Raw genomic sequence first — 17,985 nt, forward strand, 5'->3', positions numbered from 1 at the left:
AACATGTACTGACACATCCTAAAATAAGTCAGTGCCATTGTTTTGTCTCAAGATGCACACCAGTAATGTTTTTTTCTAGGGTACATTTATAGAAGCTACTTAAATGTCCTAATTGAACTAAGGCCTAATCCTGGCTTAATCTAAGCCCTGTCTGTGAAACCGGGCCATAATTTTCACATTTTAACTTTTTCCCTCCAAACAATATCTTTAAGTATGCTCGAAAGCGTCTGCCTTTCAGAAGGACTCTTATTTTGAATTGTTGCCATCAAATGGACAACTGAAAACACAAAGCATACAAAGCTTAATTAAAGATACATGTGGAACATGTGCATATACAGAAAAACAAAGACCACCATGTGAGACAGAGTAGAGAAAAGTGCATGCTAGCCAATGTTCTTTAATCCTGACCTGTACTATAAAGAAAACCACAGATATCCAATATTACTCATGAGTATAATACAGTAATAAAATATAATACATGTTGCAAGAGAGAAAAAAGAGGTAAAGACAGTTTCATGAAGGAGAGTTACTTTGAAAGGCTTATTAAACGTCATGGTTTGGAGGAGATGCACTATAAACAGTCGGCAGGGGCAGTCTTTTTCAGAGTGGGTCCAGTCAAAGAGCAGTTTGCCAAAGAGGAAACTGGAGGTGCAAGCACAAACAGATGACACTGTTCCAGCCGTCCAATCATATGGTTTTAAGTATTAACATACCATATGTTTAAATAAAACCTATCCAGCTAAGTTATGATTTACACTGCAGTAACATATCGATATCATTTGATATTGAACTTACATTCTCAATGTCCATGAAATACTGTCAAAGAGAGGAAAACTGAAATTGTCAGATATTGTGAGCTGGCCCCTAGTTTCTAATTGAGCATTATACAAAAATATTTCTTTTATTCCCATCATATCATGTCTTCCATCTTCATTCATCACCATCTGAAAAAAGACAGTACTTCAATCAATCACATTGTCTATGATATCAAAATACTACATTTCTTGATCCTAAGTCATTATCAAACACAAATTCTGTCATGACAGACTGAACAAAATCACACTGTAACAAGAACATCCAAAAGAATCACTGCATCTTGTACAATGATTAGTATTAACATGAGATTCCCTTCCAAGGACACAACACATGCAGAATCTCACCTAGTTTCCATTGACCTGCGATGGAGGATCTGCTCTGTTGTCAATAGCAGCTTTCTCTCTACTGCGACTCTCCCTCTCTTCATCTTCCTCATCCCTTTCCTCATTTCCACTGTGATTCTTACAATAAAGCCTGGTGAAAACAACATAAAAAAGTTCATGTTTTATACTGCAATACAGTAGCACATGTGATCACTGTAGGGCTGGGTGGTATATCGAGTTTATATGATATTTCGATATATTTTACAATGATAGAAAGTCAAGCAAATATTTCCATTTTGCTGACAGGACTGGACGAGCGTTTTGCAAGCAAGTCTCTGCTAAACTTCACAGACTTCAGTGAAAGAGCGTTGCCATGTGCTTACGCACCAAACAGAGCACAATAATTCTGACTAAAATATACATTTTGCTAAAATATTTGTTGTTGGACATTAAATATGTGCCATATGTAGAATTTTAAACCTAAAAGTAAGTGTATTTTTATGATAGCAGTATCTGTAAAGTGACTACTGTAATGGGGTAATTAAATGTAGACTAGTATTTTACAGAATTAAGATTTTTTTTTGTCCATATTGCCCAGCCCTAGTTTGCTGTCCTGATGGTTTCAGTGTGTATACAGAATGTAAGAACAAAAATCAAATCTTATTCTGGCCAAAATGATCTTGCCAGACTATTCATATTTGTATAACAATGAAAACAAGCAGTTAATAGTTAAAACATACTTGTAAATGCCTCTAGCCATATTTTCTATGTATTTGGCCTTATCTTGCAGGCCACAGTGATAATGGTAGGTTTTCACACAGGCTTTTATCTCACATCCAATGGTGGCTCCAAGCTGGGCACAAAGTGTGCATTTCTGAAATGGGAAAAAAAAATACATTAAGTGACTATGAATTAATATAATAACCAAATAATACAAAAAAAATAAAAAAATAAAAAAATTAAAATATATTTAAAATATATTTTCTACTGACCATGGTGTAAACCTATATATTTAGTTCACTTTCTTATATGTCAGCAATATAGTTTAGCAATTCTATATTGAATTAAATTTTGAAAATTTCACCATTCTTTTTCCTCTTTTGATTTCCTGGATAACCGTTTTAATGTCAAAGTTCCCAAATTCGGCACGTGAGGTGGTAGTTAGCTGGACGGTACCCGAAGAAAAAAGCTGTGACAAAAACAGAAAAAAAAAAAAAAAAAAAGTTGTTTTAACGGAACAGGAATCAAACTTTTTCAAACCTAGAAAAAAAAAATATATATAAAAATAACATGGAGTAAAAAATATATATACTTTTTCAGTACTAAATATCTTGAATATTTGAGATTTGTTTACAAATAAAAATTATCAAAAAATGTATGTGCCACTATTATGCTATTTAAAAGGTTCCTAATTTTGTTTTGGAGGTCTCCTACAATAGGTTTACATCTATCAAAGGTAAAAAAAAAAAAAACACTTATTTTCTTATAATATACATTGCACATCACCTAATTTCTCAAAGAGTCTGAAAACAGTTTGTTTGATCAGAGTGCAACAGTTTACATATTTGATCATGAATTCTTATTTACTTGTTTATTTACTCATTTATTTAATTATTTACTTACTTTTGTTTTATGATTGCGGGAAAAATGAGAATCTTTTTCTATCATTTTGCGAGCAAAGATGGAGTTGGTATTGAAGAACAATGTCACGTAACAAAGAAATATTTCACCCAAAAAGGTGAACTCGTGGATATCACACATGCAATTTCCAAACATTGCACAAGATTTATGCAGGTAAAGGAGTCTCTAACCAGTCAATTATTCCCTGGAAGTGAAAACAAAACAGAGCTTTTGGCATCTGACGCTGCATGGCGCATTAACTCTCTCAGACACAAAGAGAGCTGAATCTAACTCAACATATGCTGATAACAGTATATCGATTATCTTAATTTATTGACTAAATATTTCTCTTGTGGACCATACATTAATGATAGTGAAAAAAAAAATGAGAAGAATCAATATTTCTTGTTAAACAAGTTTTTTTTTTTTGTCAATAAGTGTTTGAAGCTGCTTTTGATTTTCATCGATGACTGATTTGTGCTGTGTTCGGACCTAAAGACTGTTATTAGGCCTATATAATTTTAGTAATAATGTTATTATTATTAATAATAATAATAATAATAATAATAATAATTTGCTATTAGTGTTATTAAAATGTTTTGTTAATGTGCTATGTGCATGAAATGTAACATTCAAAAAAAAGCATAATAGGGGCACTTTAAATATGACCCATTGTTTTACAGGATTGAAGAAGCCTCACCATGCATTTGTAGTGGGCAGCAACCTTCTTGGCATTGTCTGAGTGGAGCACACCTCGTGTCTCATTCTCCTCTTCACCGGCATGACAGAAGCCACAGCGAAGGCCTGAATCACTGGGGCTGCCTCTCAGAGGGGACCGGTCCCGCTGTGGCACACACAAGCACATGACAAATTAGCATTATAGCATATGCCAACCATTGATATTCTGAAGCTTGTATCAAGTCACCTGTAATCCTGTATGGATTAAATATGGGTTATATCGAGAGGGAAAAAAAGTAGATAAAATGGCCTACATGTGAAGAGCTCTCTGTATCATCATTGCCTTGCGACGAGGTGGATCGAGTGTCATCTGACTGTCCGCGCGACACACCTCTGATTCTGCTTTTCTCGAAACGCCCCCTTCCCCTGCTCCGCGGTGGAGATGAATCCGAGTCATTGGCTGCAACTCCCTGTTCATCTGAAATAAGAGCAAATGGCTAATAAACACAATGGTTCACAAGCAGGTTAGTGTCCAACATTAAATGAAGTAGAGGCCGCTAGTTACCGTCACTGCCATCTTGAGAGGCATCTCTGTGTTTGCGACAGTAAACACTAATTTTCAAAAATAAAAAAAATAATTAGTCACATAGTTATAAAACAGATGCAGTTTTGCTTCATCAGCTTTATGCTTACAGGTAGATGCCTTGAGAGGGATTCTCTTTTGTCTGGGCCTTGTCCCATAGAGCACAATAATAGTGGTACGTCCGCCTACATGTCTTTACATCACAGCCAATGGTTGCCCCAGGCCGGTGACAGGAAGTGCACATCTGAACAGGAAATGAGCAGGTGAGATAGAAAAGCTATATGTTTCTTCTCTATTTTCAGCCTAAAGTAACAACTGAATTTTATGAGAGCTGTTGGTCTGCATGCTTACTAGTTTATTTCCTCTTTTTATCTCCTTCTTCACATCTTCAATAGAAAAGCCTCCAATGTTTTCACTGTCTGAGTGAGATGTGACCAACGCCGATGAGAAAAGCTGAGTAAAACAATCACAAGTCAAATGTTAGATATGCAATGTGTCAAAATATCTGTTATATTTACACTTTTATTGTCACAATACATCATGTGATGCTTTTTTGTGAAACTGGGCAAATAAATAAATAGATAAATGTATGTATGAATAAGAGCCATTTCCATCCTTTTTAACAAATATATACAAGAAAGTATACAGCTAACATACCATGCATTTGTGATGGGCTGCCACCCTGTGGTTCTCTGACACCAGTAACTGTCCACACTCCTTGTCTCGGTTGGTTCTACAGAAGGCACATTTTCGAAGTCGTGCTGAAGCTCCTTTTCTCTGTCCTGACATGACCAGTTGTCAAACGCTCCACCTCTCCTCTGTTTTAAAGACAAAAAACAACATTGCAGTTGAACTGCAGTTTACCCGGAGGAAGGACGAAGATCATTTTTGTGGTTCAGATCTGTGAAGAAATAACTTTCTAAGCTTTGTGTGAGTATATTGAGCAACAGATGGCTAAAATGCATGTTTTTTTGGGAGATTTCTGAAAATCCTACATCTGTTATTGAATCACTCTATATGAGAGAAAAATATAGATTAGACAGATGGTTGTGTTTAGTTTGCTTACGCAATTCCTTTACACAGAGTTATTAAACTAATTTGTTTTGGTTTAAAATTTCCCAAAAAGGAAATACATGACCAGCATGACTTAAACTTTAAAATGTCTTCATTGCAAAAGAGTCTAGTATGAAAATGGTTTGATGGATATGTTGCTGATATTTCTCAGGAATAATCATTTAAATGGTACATCTACATAGAAAAAAAAAACACTTCTAGAAGAACTAAGATAGAATCACACTTTTTCAAAATCTTTTCAATTTAGAACTTCAATCAAATTGGAAATTTAAACAAAGTACAAATGAAAAAAATTCAACTGAGGTCCAGTGCACCAGGAAATATTTACACACAAAACATATTTTAGTGCTGTCAAAGTTTACTTAAAATACTAATTAGATGTTTAAAACAATTTAACACATTTAGCAAAATGTATATAATGGTTTCATTCGGCCTTCTAAAGATTGGCCAGAAATTACTACTAATAATCACTACTAAACAGAACAAAATAAAAAGCAATTCTGCATATAGCCTAGTATTAGAAGTGAATATTAAAGCTAACATTAATACATTTTCATATTATTGGAAATTTAAAACAACATTATGTCTATATAATTCTAAGCTGTTACATAAATAGGTGTTTATACATGAAGACAAAATAAATGCCTTCATATTTTAGGAGGGGGTCCCCTCGCAATGTATTATATTTGGGGGTCCAAAAAGTTTGAAAACCCCTTATTTAAACTACTTTAAACTCGATTAACTGATATTTTACTATAAGTATGATGTAGTAAAGAAACTATATGATTTAAGTACATATTTCAACAAGTTTATCCCTGGTGGGGGAAAAAAAAAATTCTCTTTCTAAGATTGTATATCACTGTAATGACGGACAAACACACAAACTGAGCGAACATACGACACACAAACCTATGTTAATACGACCTTGTGGTGACTACACAATTTTATTGGCATTACAATAATGTAGGAAAAGTACATTGGTGGCGTATTCGAAACACTGCAATGCCAATAGGCAGCTCTGACCGAGTTCACAAAACACATCCTGCGCGAGACGGCTAGCTCATCAGTTTCATTTAAAACTAGAAAAATATCGAGATTCCGCTGGTACGATTATCTATCCATCATTCGTATTGTGTGTTGAGATGGATCGCGTGTTGTTTAGAGTCGCGATGGCTTTACCCGCCTTCGCAGACAGAGGAGCTCCGCTGCCATGATAGCCGAGAAGCTGCTCTCGCGCTGCAACACAAACAGCAACGCAACACCGCGCGACACTCTGTATCCACTGAACAGCTGATACAACCTGCCCATAAGTCTCAATGAACCCCTCTAAAACACACAAGGTAAAACACAGCATCCCTCACACCGTTTTCATGAATAAGGGAGGAGGAGGATATACAGGCCCGCGACAAAGCTCTTGTTTCGCTCTTAACGAAAAACTCTTTCACTTTCCAATGAATATAAACTACTGTAAGACTGTGTCAAATCTGGTGTCCCCCTCAAATGATATAAAGATGTGTATATCTATGTAAGTGTAGCCCATAAAGGGCCACATCATATGGTGGCTACAACAATACTGATAAGGAAATACTGTGCGCAAATATTTTTATCTGAACTTCTGGAGTGACTGTAAACCATCATTTGGTTTTTTTATAATACATTGTTCGCTGCGGGATTATTTTGCCCGCTTCACATGTGGAGACCCGCCATACGAAAGGTATTTACATATCGCAGCAAAAAGACGAAGCTATTCCCGACAATTGTTCCACTCGCCCCATTGTTTTCCTAACTCTAAACTGTAAATTTCAGTGTCTGTGTGACATATTGTAAGCTCTTACCGCTGCTGTGTTGAATGGGGGATAGATTTAGAGTGGCTGTGAGCGCGTGTTCTCGCTCTTCCTCTCGCTGAGCTTTGAGTGCCTGTGAGTTCTGCCTCTCACCATTGCGAGGCGTTCAAGTGACGTCGCGCACTGCAAAAAGCATGTTTGTCCGACATTGAAGCATACGCGCACGCCCCTTACGTACTGTGGTCACCGTCAAGATAGCTTGAGGAATAGGCCTAGAGGAGCAAATATACAGATGAGTTGCAAAATGGACTGACAAATTGCCGATGGTGTATCGTGTATGAATAAGCATTTTATAAAATGTAAATATTTACACATAAATATTAAGCATTATATGTAGTTTGTTATGAGATTAATTTAAAATTTAAAATGATTATTGCTTTGTAGGCCTAACAAAGCTAACTTTTTGCAATTTTGTGAATAGTATGTTAAGGAAGAAAACATACAAGCATACATATATATAATTAAATATTTACCAAATGTTTGGCCAAATGTATAAATGTAAATCATACTACAATTCTAGTAAAAAGAAATGTGCTCTTTCAGTCACATATCCCACATGAAATGAACATATAAAAATAAAGCAGCTTTTTCTAGAAGACTTACGCTGCGTCCGAAATTGAATACTTCTCTACTATATAGTATGCGAACAGAGTAGTATGTCCGAATTCATATTATTCGAAAAAGAGTAGGCGAAAAGTACCCTGATGATACCGGCGAGATTCTGAAGTGCGCATTCGATGGACACTTTACTATCCCATGAGGCCACGGGAGAGGATTTGTGAATAGAGTACCTCAGGGATGACGTGTTTTTGTAGGCCAACCAGGAAGTTAGCGGCGCACGGGTTCCCTCGATCCAAAACCTATGCATTTTTCCCATAGACTTTTGGAAATTCGCAAAAAATAAGCTCTGTGTTTAACAAAGGGTTATGACACTTACACATTTTGTCTATCAAGATAATCTTTACAAGTTAACACAACATTTATACATTTTGAAGCCTAAATAAAGTCGTCAGATATAAAATGCTAACAGTAGGCTATAAACGGACTGCAGCACACCATGGTCGCGGATCAACGTCACCAACACCAAGCTTCCTCAAACTTTATTTGGAAAACAACTTTATTTAAAAACATGCTCGCTGATTATGATCTGCGCTGTGTATAAATACTGTGTATAAATCTACGCTGTGTATAATACACTTTTTCATGAGAAATGCCGTCAAAATGTCCTGTTTGTCATGATGATGTCTAAAGTCCCCGCCAAAGGAAGTAGTCCCTTTTAGCAGTTTGTTAGCAACCGCCGTTTTTAAGACACAATAAAGGTTTAAAAAATCACAAGCGGGTTATAACTGGTGTGTTTTATGTCATAGATCAAAACGTGAAAATATTTAGAGGCTTTGTTAACCACAGACCTTATTTCAGGCGATTTAGCAAAAACCCATTCAAAAGCACATTGACTTCGGGGCGATGGAACCGAAGTCCTAAAATGCTAACTTGCTTCTGGGTTTTGCCTACAAAAACACGTCATCCCTGAGGTACTCTATGGAGTTGAAGGGACGTAACGCTGGTAGGTCATGTGACAGTAACAACATGGCAGATGTAATATGTCTGGATTTCATTCATACTACACACATTCGTACTATATAGAATGTACTTTTTCAATGGTCGTGAAGTAAATTTAAATTCAAATGTAGTACCTAGTCAGACAGTACGCGATTTCGGATGCATCTATGGAGCGGGTTGCTCCCTAATGGGTGCCGCCATGTTGATCACATGACTAGCTTTGTCATGCAACGGACAGTTAATACTATACCACTACTACTACTCCTACTACTAATGTTTGCTTTATAAAGCACTTTCATGGAAGCTTGTTTCAGCCAAAATAATAATAATAATAATAAGTAATTGCAACTTTTTTTCTCACAATTGTGAATTTATACCTGACAACAGGCTTGTTCGAGATGCATCGGCGCTGCGCAGACAGATCGTGAGAGCGATTCAAAAGCATAAAGAGTCATCTGCTCTCTAATCGCTCTCGGGGTACTTTGATGCCATACGCCGATCGGTCTGCGCAGCGCCGATGCATCTCGAACAAGCCTATTTCTGACTTTTTCCCCTCAGAATTGTGATAGATAAATTTGCAAATTGCGAGAAAAAAAGTCAGAATTGTGGGATTCACAATTTTGACAATTACCTCACAATGACCTTTTTATTTTTTTTATTTTGTGGTGGAAACAAACTTCCATATATTTTCAGACTGTGCTAATCATAAAAGTAAATCTAAATTATGGAACAAACTAACCTATATAGCAATAATCAGAATATAACAGACATAACATAAAAATGAGTGTGTGTGATCCGTCAGTCCAAAGAGAATGGATACGAGTGGAAAAAAACAAGAGTGACTTGCCTAAAAATCATACGAAGCATGTATTTTGGGATGCTAATATTAATTAATTAAAAATAGTAGTCAGGGGCCCTAGTGGTCAGCTTAAGCTGTATGCAACAAGGCACCGGTGTTCAGCTTACTTCAGGCAGTCTCTGTTCGTATTAGGCTTCGGAGGCCTCTGAGCACTGGCCTGGTCCTAGAGATGGGCGCTTTCTCATGAAGCTTCGAAACCTTTGCGAATCATTTGTTTTGAACCAGTGATTCAGAGCGCCTATCAAACTACCAAAGTCACGTGATTTCAGTAAAAGTGATTTCAGTCTCATGAGCCCATGAACCAGTAGTGTCTATATATAAATTTTACCTGATCTCGGATCAATTTTATAAATTTGTACACATTTAATGACACATTTGTATAATAAACAGGAAGGTTTGTGTTTAAAAATCTATTACTGGCCTGATTAACCAAGTTCTCCATAAAACGAACAAAACAAGCCCTACAAATCAACGAAATAACGCATATAATAAAGACACTTTATATGTAATGGTATTAGATTATTTTTATTCGAATTTAATTGATTACACCTTCAATAATGAGTTTTAGCTGCATTTACACTGTTCTGACCAGCAGGGGTCACCAGCGTGTGGTGTTTCGAAACAGTGAATCATGCGAAGCAATTGGTTCAATTGATTCGAAGTTTCGTTTCTCCCATCACAACCTGGGCTGCGTTTCACAAAAGCATCGTAAGCCAAGTTGATCGTAGAGACCAATAGTTTTACGATATACTTAGGCTTACGATGCTTTCTGGAAACGCAGCCCTGTGGTCCATCTTTCAGTGTTTTTTTTTTTTTTTTTGCCATTTTCTTTTAGTTCGATTTCTGTTCAGGGTGTGCGCCTCCGTCTCGTGTTCTGATTGGTCAGAGTTAGTGTCAATTAAAAAGGGGCGTTCGAAAACTCTCTTCAACTTCCCTGATAAAGTAAAGCGGTAGACGCTTGAAGTGTACGAGCAAGAAACCACTCCTAAATTAATCGCAGTTACTAACCCCAGAATTATCTCCTTTTGGGGAGATAAATATTAAGTTCATCATAGTTTGAACTGGATTCATAGCTCTATATTTAGCTGCTCACAGATCGATCTAACGTTTGTTCTCATCGCGTTGTTTGGATTTTAAAGTGGACGTTTTGAGTGGTGAACGCGGTGAGTGTCTCTGCCTTCCTTCCACCTCCAGCTAACACACATCCACTTAGCCTGACGTGTTGTCTGTCATTTTTTCCCCCCTCTCTGCATCGCACTTAAAGTACAAGTTTTGACTAGTATTTATGTTGATTTGTTGTTTTTAAATAGTCCCTCGATTATCTTTTTCTGTCCGAATAAAGGATCAGTTTATAATGTTCGCAACTTGCTCAACTGTCAAAAATATCATTGAAAAGTTGAAAGGTTCAGCTCTAACTGCGTCTAACAAAAAATGTACACGGGCTTAGGGTGAGCCATATGACTAAAATCCAATCTGACAGATTACATTGATGGAAAAAGTTACCAAATAAGTTATCTAAATGGTTAGTTTCCTGGTTTGAGTTATGCTTCGAGAGCTCATTTGGCCATGCTTGACAGAAGTCTGTTAGCCAGCGAGCTACATAGCTACATGTCCAGCCAGCTGAGAGATTAAAAAAGTGGATTTTATTTCTTTCCGTGTACAGTTTGTTTTTATCAGTTCCTAGTAAGACTGTATAGGGTGACACTACCCAGTAAAGTAACTGTGATGAGTAATATTGAGTTCCTGAGAAGTGTTGATCGATATGTGCTGGGTGGCGGTTAGCTTAGCTCATCGGGATATTAGCTGGTATTCAAGTTGAACAAATTGCTTAGTTGCTCATAGAAATGACTCGTTTAGTACCTTTTCATATGTTGTGTCATTTAACATGTGGTGAACTATCTCTACTTGTACTTGTCAGGGTTAAGCAAGTTTATGAGGTGTTTCATAAAATGTTTGGTTTATTGCTTGCGCAATAAGAAGAAACAAACTAATACATATAGTCTTAAGGAATAGGGCTGGCAAATATTATTAGATTTCCTCAGTCCTCAATACATGCTATGTCAGAGCACTCTTGATAGAGACTTTCCTCTTAATGTGTTTTTATTGTTATTTTTCAACTCCTGGAGTGTATAAATGTTATGAATTTTAATATAATTAAATATTTTGGCTGCTTTGAAAATGCTTGTCTTTTCAAGTTTGTCCTTTTGTCCATTATAATGACTAATTTTGAGTTTATTCCTTACTGGTTGTTAATTTTGTACACTTTTTTTTTTTTTTTTTTTTTTTTTTCTTCATTAGGTGAAACATTTCCATTGTCCTTTGAAGTCCAACACGCATCCCAGCTAAAACCATGCCATTCCCCTTTGGGAAGTCTCAGAAGAGCCCTGCAGAGATTGTGAAGAGTCTGAAGGAGAATGTGGCATACTTGGAGAAGCTAGAATCATCTGAAAGCAAGAAGTGTGAAAAGGTCAATCCTTTATTTTTATGTCAACATCTCAATGCAAATGTTTCAGCAAACTGTAGACTGTGACTGAGTCAGAAAAACTCACTGTTTTTCTTGTAGGTTGCAGAGGAAGTATCAAAAAATCTTGCATCGTTGAAAGAGGTGCTGTCTGGCACTGGAGACAAGGAGCCTCAGACTGAGGCAGTGGCCCAACTGGCTCAAGAGCTCTATAACACCAACCTCCTCATTTCTCTAATAGCAAATCTACAGAGGATTGATTTTGAGGTGCATATCATTCCGTTTGAAATGTTTGGATTACAACTACTTCCGTCCAGATGGAAGATATATTACTCTGTGCACTAACCACACATTTGCTGTTTGCTTTCTTTGATTTATAACACGTTGTGCACCAAAGGGAAAGAAGGATGTGGTGCATCTGTTTAGCAACATAGTACGTCGGCAGATTGGCGCTCGCACCCCAACTGTGGAGTACATCTCTTCCCACTCACAGATACTCTTTATGCTGCTGAAAGGGTGAGTTTCCAGACCCCAGGGCATAGCCATGGATCAACACTTTCAGAAGCCATTGATTAGCCTGGCTTTTCCAATTGATGTTATGGGAGTCTGTGGTTGTATGGTTATTTTAGGACCATAATTTTCCCTTTTCCTGTCCACGTGGCTGAGCTGCCAATGGTGTTTAGCTTTTACAGCATGAACATATCTAGTTATTGACACTTTAGTGTCATATTATGGTTGATTGATTGAATCTTTTTTTTTATGGTTTATTTTAGGTAATGTTTCATACAGTAGTGGCAAAAAGGGATGTTTGTTTTTAATGACTCTACAATTTCGATTAAACCATCAAAATAGGAAAATATTCTATATTTTTTTTTTTAAAATTATTTTAAACTTGATGAAAGAAGGTATTTATTTGACAAAATTATTGGGCAAAAAAGGCAAACTAAAGCTACAGGTTTTATTTTACTATGTAAAAACAAAGGACCAGACATCACCTTTGGCCACTACTGTATAGAAATGCATACAAACAAGTGTGGGTCTTACATGTTAAGAGAAATAACATTTTTAAAAATATATATACCTTTTGAAAGCAGCTATGAAACCCCAGAAGTGGCCCTTAACTGTGGCATGATGCTGAGGGAATGTCTGCGTCATGAACCTCTGGCCCGAATCGTCCTGTTCTCTGAGGATTTCTTCTGCTTCTTTCGCTATGTGGAGCTATCTACCTTTGACATTGCCTCTGATGCTTTTGCCTCTTTTAAGGTATGACATTTACACAAAGAATCTCCATTTTGTAGGTTTTTAATTTGTAAACTTTGTCCTTGACTTTTGTCTTAAAGGGTTAGTTCACCCAAAAAAGAAAACTCTGTCATTAATTACCCTCACTTTCGCTCATCTTCGGAAAACAAATGAAGATCTTTTTGATGAAATCTGAGAGCTTTCTGTCCCTCCATAGACAGCATTTTTACCACCATTTTCAAGGTCCAGAAAGGTGCTAAAGACATTGTTAAAATAGTCCATGTAACTGCAGTGGTTCAAACTTAATTTCATGAAGCGACGAGAATACTTTGTGCGCAAAAACAAAACAAAAATATGACTTTATTCAACAATATCTTCTCTTCTGTATCATTCACCTACGCTGTTTACATTCAGCGCTTCCATGTACTACGTCAGAACGGCAACTCATTATTGGCCGGCTCCTGCGTCAGCTCACGTGAACAGGGTCGGCCAATACTGAGTTAGCGTTCTGACGTAGAACCTGGAAGTGCTGCAACGTAAACGGCCTTAAATGACAAACGTGCATTTACCTTAAGACTTTGTTTTTAGGATCTCCTGACAAGACACAAGATCATGTGTGCAGATTTCTTGGAGACAAATTATGACAGAGTGAGTTATTCTTGTTTCCCAATATTTTTTTTTTTAAATGTGCCAGTGCTTTTTTTTATAGTAGTGATTTTTGGCTGCTCTACTTCATGGACAAAATATAATGATAAATCATTTGTTTTTAGGTGTTCACAGAGTATGAAAAGCTGCTGCATTCTGAGAACTATGTCACCAAGCGCCAGTCTCTGAAGGTGAGAGTAAACAACTATTTTCACAGAGTTGCTTTCAATAATTCAAGGCTGTAATGGTATTCAAACCCTTGAGGCAGAATTGAGCTGCTAGGATAAAAGAAAGTTAGTTGAAACCCTTGGTTTACATTGAAGTTTCATTGTAACTTCAATAGCCACATATTTTAATAGGATAGCCACATAGTTTGTCTTCACGTAGGAAGGTTTAATAAAAGCAGCAATATTTTGAGTGGTTTTGCTTGATTTACCACATACATTTGTTGTTGCGCTTAAGTGTGTTATTACTGACTATCAAATGATATCCAGCTTTTGGGAGAGCTACTGCTGGACAGACACAACTTCACAGTCATGACCAAATACATCAGTCGAGCTGAGAACCTAAAGCTGATGATGAACATGTTGAGAGACAACAGCCGCAACATCCAATTTGAAGCCTTCCATGTCTTTAAGGTATGTGTTTAAATACACAGCATTTCAAGTAAATTAATATATTTGAATTTGGCACTGCTTTTTTTTTTTTTTTTCTGTCTACTCCAATTACTTTCCACACTCGACAGCTGACCGTTCTGCCCTCCCTTTTTAAATGTAAACAGGTCTGGGTCAGTTACTAGGTTGTGCTGTAGTTCAGACCGTATGAAGGCAGATTCAGTGACTTTTACGGGTTTCTTGTGTCCTCTCAGGTGTTTGTGGCCAACCCCAATAAGACACAGCCTGTCCTGGACATCCTCATCAAGAATCAGTCCAAGTTGGTGGACTTCCTGAGCCACTTTCAAACGGACCGTTCTGAAGACGAGCAGTTCTGCGATGAGAAGAATTATCTCATTAAGCAGATCCGGGATATCAAACGGCCTGCACCTGCAGAGGAGTCCTAATGGAAAAACGTTGAGTGTAGAACCAGGGAGCTCGCCTAGTGATGTGGTTTGATTATGTGGGTGAGAATTGGATGGGAGGGACAACTAAAGTCAAAGAAAGAAAGGCATCACTTGGACTAAATATATTTACATCCAACTTCTGAAACAGATGGAGAAATGCTGTCAGAATGTGCAAACACATGCCTGCCCCTTTACTTGGGGCGAGCAGGGTTTTGGATCAAATAAAACCCAAGCTCTCCATTTAAACCTATATATATACTTTTAGCACTGCCCTTACAAAGGAAGTACAATTGATTTACCTTCAGACGGTAAATCGTAGATTAAAACGTTTATCCAAATTCATCTGAATGAGAAGTATTTCTAAAGCCTGCTCAGGGCTTTTTAACATTTTTAATTACGTTAGAACAAGTATATTGGTACAAGGTATGGCTCTGCATATTTGCACTAAATCTGGTAGCTTTGCTCCAGGTTGGCCATTAGTGCCAGTTCATCCTCTTAGCACAAGAAAACCAAATATTAACAAATGCATTAAAAATGTAAAACGGTAGGTCATAAATACAGGACATTATGGGGCCTTCTTTAAATACACAAACACAAATTCACCAGGACATTCTCAGATTTATATTAGTTAAGGGACATTAAAGCATTTTAAAAGCCAGAAAATGTCATGTGGTCAAGCGAAACCTTTATCTTTGAAAAAGTAGCCCGTGGAGTTTAGTGGTCATGTTGGATGCTGCACTCAATTTCCATTTTAACTGGGTGCCTTATTTAAATAGCTTGGTCATTCTGGGTCTTCTATTACATTTTATATTTATCTATAACAATGGATTTGTAGTAATATTCTGCTTTTGCTTGGGTTAACACATTAGGAGAACTAGTTTCCTTTAAATTACTACTAAAAAAAAAAAAATTATGACATTTAAAAAAAAAACAATACTCATTTATAGACGTTTTCTCAGTTTAGATGAAAAATGCAATGAATAATTCAGGGTTCATAGACTTCAGCAATGGTGAAATACATGGTACACAATTACAGTGCAAGACATGATAACTTCCACACACACACACACACACACACACACACACACACACACACACACACACACACACACACACACACACACACTGTAACATTGAAAGGATGTGAAATGCTAGAGCTGGGGCTTGTTATTCCTCATGCCGAATTTTGATGGACAGCTTAGACAAGCCAATTAAGCCTTTAAAACATGGATGCAATAGGAAAGACCATTTAACACAGTTTTTCGTGTCCTGCACTGTCAAACTTGAATGAGCCAAAGCTGTGGTAACACGGTATATCTTATGATGCCTGACTAGACATAGAATTTGGTTCTCCTATGGATGGATTGCACCTCTCAGTATCTCTTGGAAGTTTTAGATGAAATGCAGAACAGGATTCTACTGAAAGGTTCCACCATTAGTCTTCATACCTTTAAGTTGAATATATTTTATGTACTCTATTTGCACAAGTTTCTTTCTCATATACCTCAGATTTTAAATTCCTAAGTGCTGTTTTTTCCCCTGCTTTGCTTCAGTAGAATTTGTGGTATCAGGTTCATTACATTAACGTTAGTAAATGCATTCGGTGTCATGAACTTGCATTTATTAGTCTTGGTTAATGTTAATTTTTAAATTACATTTCAAGTTGCATACATGAACATTTGTTTATACATAATGAACAATAGTGTATTTATTAATAATTAACATTAACCTAGATGAATAAAAGCGCATTAGGTATCATAAACAGTTAACAAACAAATCACAATTTATTGTAAAGTGTTTCTGGTATTATTATGGATGTGGGGCGGTAGTTTGAATTTTGCAAGCTAAAATAAGACCTTACAACACAAAGTTGTGGTCTTGTAATGCTGAAATGGACCTGCAAGGGAAACAGTTTAATTTTTGCATTTCGCTAATGGGTACATAGGCTGTCACGAGTGTGAGGAGAGCACTTGCTGTGCTTGTGTAAATGAGCCACACTCTAAAAGGTTTTTAATGGATTAATCCAAATGTCAATGTGTTCTTGTGCTTTGACATCGTTTCAGTCAGCTCGTCAGCGGAAGCAAATGTTTTTTTGAAAGTGTAGATTTGTGCTTTATTTTAAGTATTTAGGAGGTGAAGGGGAAAAACCTTCTGAGCTGCCTTTCTTGCTTTTATAAACTGCACCATGTGTGAAATCACAAAGCCTTCATGTTGAACAGTGACCTAGACTGATTCACTTTTTGTTTCCCCAAAAGATCTACAGCTATCAATAACCAAATATTTCCACCATTTCATTAAATGTCACTTGATACCACAAGTACAAGAATGGGCGTTTAGCCAAATGTGATTATTCCACAGACAGGGTTTTTAAGGAGGGTTTTTGTCCTTAAGCTCATTTAAGCTTTGAGCCTTGAGATTCTCCATGCAATGATAGTGATCTCTGACAAAGAGATTCAAATTAATATGTTAAATCTATGGTAAATTATTATATACACCTTTTATTATTTGCGGTTTGACTGATAAATGTTTGCTAGGCTTTTCATTCATTTCTCACACATTTGAGTTTTGTCATATTTTCCACTGTGGGAGAGGATTATATATGTACATAAAGTTTTATTTTAAAAAAAAGAGTAAGTGTGAAGGCATACTGAAAATAAAAGAAACAATGGCACTTCTTATGTGTGGTAACATTTATTTTTTTCTTTTATTTAAATGGCTTCATTTATATTGCTGCAACTAATTATTGGCTGCTGAAGTGTCTGCGTAAGAGCTCGAGGGCCGTGCGGCTCCGTGCGTGACTCTCTCTCTCGGCATGCAGGTCAGCTCGGGTCTGCTCCACCTCCCTCTGAAGCCTCAGGAGCACAGCCTCCTTTTCTATCCGAGCAGCTTTTTCCAGCCTGTCTCTTTCAGACTTCCATTGCGCTTGTGCTCTTTCCAGTTCCCACATGAGGTTGGAGTGCTCCTGTATGACCTGCTGCATGTCCTCTTTTGCTTTACTCAGAGTTGACCTCCACCTGTCTGCCTCTTCTTCCTTTTCCCTGACCTGTATAGTCAGCTTATGTAACTGTGCGTTCATTTTTTTGGTGTCTGACTTCATATCATTTATCACAAGGGTCTGACGTGTAGCCATTTTTTTGGAAAGGCTTAACTGTTCCTCCAGCTTCTCCACTAGGCCTTGCAGCTTCATCCTTTGCTCATGTTCTGCCTTAAGCTGCTCCTCTGT

At 37.0% G+C, this 17,985-nt stretch overlaps 2 protein-coding genes across 5 annotated transcripts; one reads left to right on the forward strand and one right to left on the reverse strand.

The window, feature by feature from the left end:
• Positions 1-367: 367 nt before the first annotated feature.
• On the reverse strand, positions 368-7,666 carry phf6 (PHD finger protein 6). 2 transcript variants are annotated; one of them, XM_051918505.1, is made up of 11 exons: positions 7,542-7,666; positions 6,930-7,150; positions 4,678-4,838; positions 4,372-4,473; positions 4,131-4,264; positions 4,003-4,049; positions 3,752-3,915; positions 3,460-3,603; positions 1,880-2,013; positions 1,161-1,290; positions 368-944 (listed from the first exon to the last, which is right to left on the reverse strand). In XM_051918505.1, the coding sequence occupies exons 3-10, from the start codon at positions 4,807-4,809 to the stop codon at positions 1,161-1,163; spliced, it is 987 nt and encodes a 328-aa protein (XP_051774465.1). In that variant the 5' UTR covers positions 4,810-4,838; positions 6,930-7,150; positions 7,542-7,666; the 3' UTR covers positions 368-944. The 2 variants fall into 2 exon arrangements, with proteins under 2 accessions (XP_051774465.1, XP_051774464.1); XM_051918504.1 differs by lacking the exon at positions 7,542-7,666 and adding an exon at positions 2,224-2,328.
• cab39l1 (calcium binding protein 39, like 1) lies at positions 4,914-17,433 on the forward strand. Of its 3 annotated transcripts, none has more exons than XM_051918508.1 (9): positions 4,914-4,950; positions 11,656-11,824; positions 11,921-12,085; positions 12,216-12,334; positions 12,910-13,081; positions 13,646-13,705; positions 13,828-13,893; positions 14,197-14,340; positions 14,571-17,433. In XM_051918508.1, the coding sequence occupies exons 2-9, from the start codon at positions 11,708-11,710 to the stop codon at positions 14,760-14,762; spliced, it is 1,035 nt and encodes a 344-aa protein (XP_051774468.1). In that variant the 5' UTR covers positions 4,914-4,950; positions 11,656-11,707; the 3' UTR covers positions 14,763-17,433. The 3 variants fall into 3 exon arrangements, with proteins under 3 accessions (XP_051774468.1, XP_051774466.1, XP_051774469.1); XM_051918506.1 differs by lacking the exon at positions 4,914-4,950 and adding an exon at positions 10,280-10,520; XM_051918509.1 differs by lacking the exon at positions 4,914-4,950 and adding an exon at positions 10,280-10,520 and having other exon boundaries at positions 12,913-13,081.
• Positions 17,434-17,985: the final 552 nt, after the last annotated feature.

The sequence above is a fragment of the Ctenopharyngodon idella genome, chromosome 14 (genome assembly GCF_019924925.1).
Source record: "Ctenopharyngodon idella isolate HZGC_01 chromosome 14, HZGC01, whole genome shotgun sequence".
Classification (NCBI taxonomy): Eukaryota; Metazoa; Chordata; class Actinopteri; order Cypriniformes; family Xenocyprididae; genus Ctenopharyngodon; species Ctenopharyngodon idella.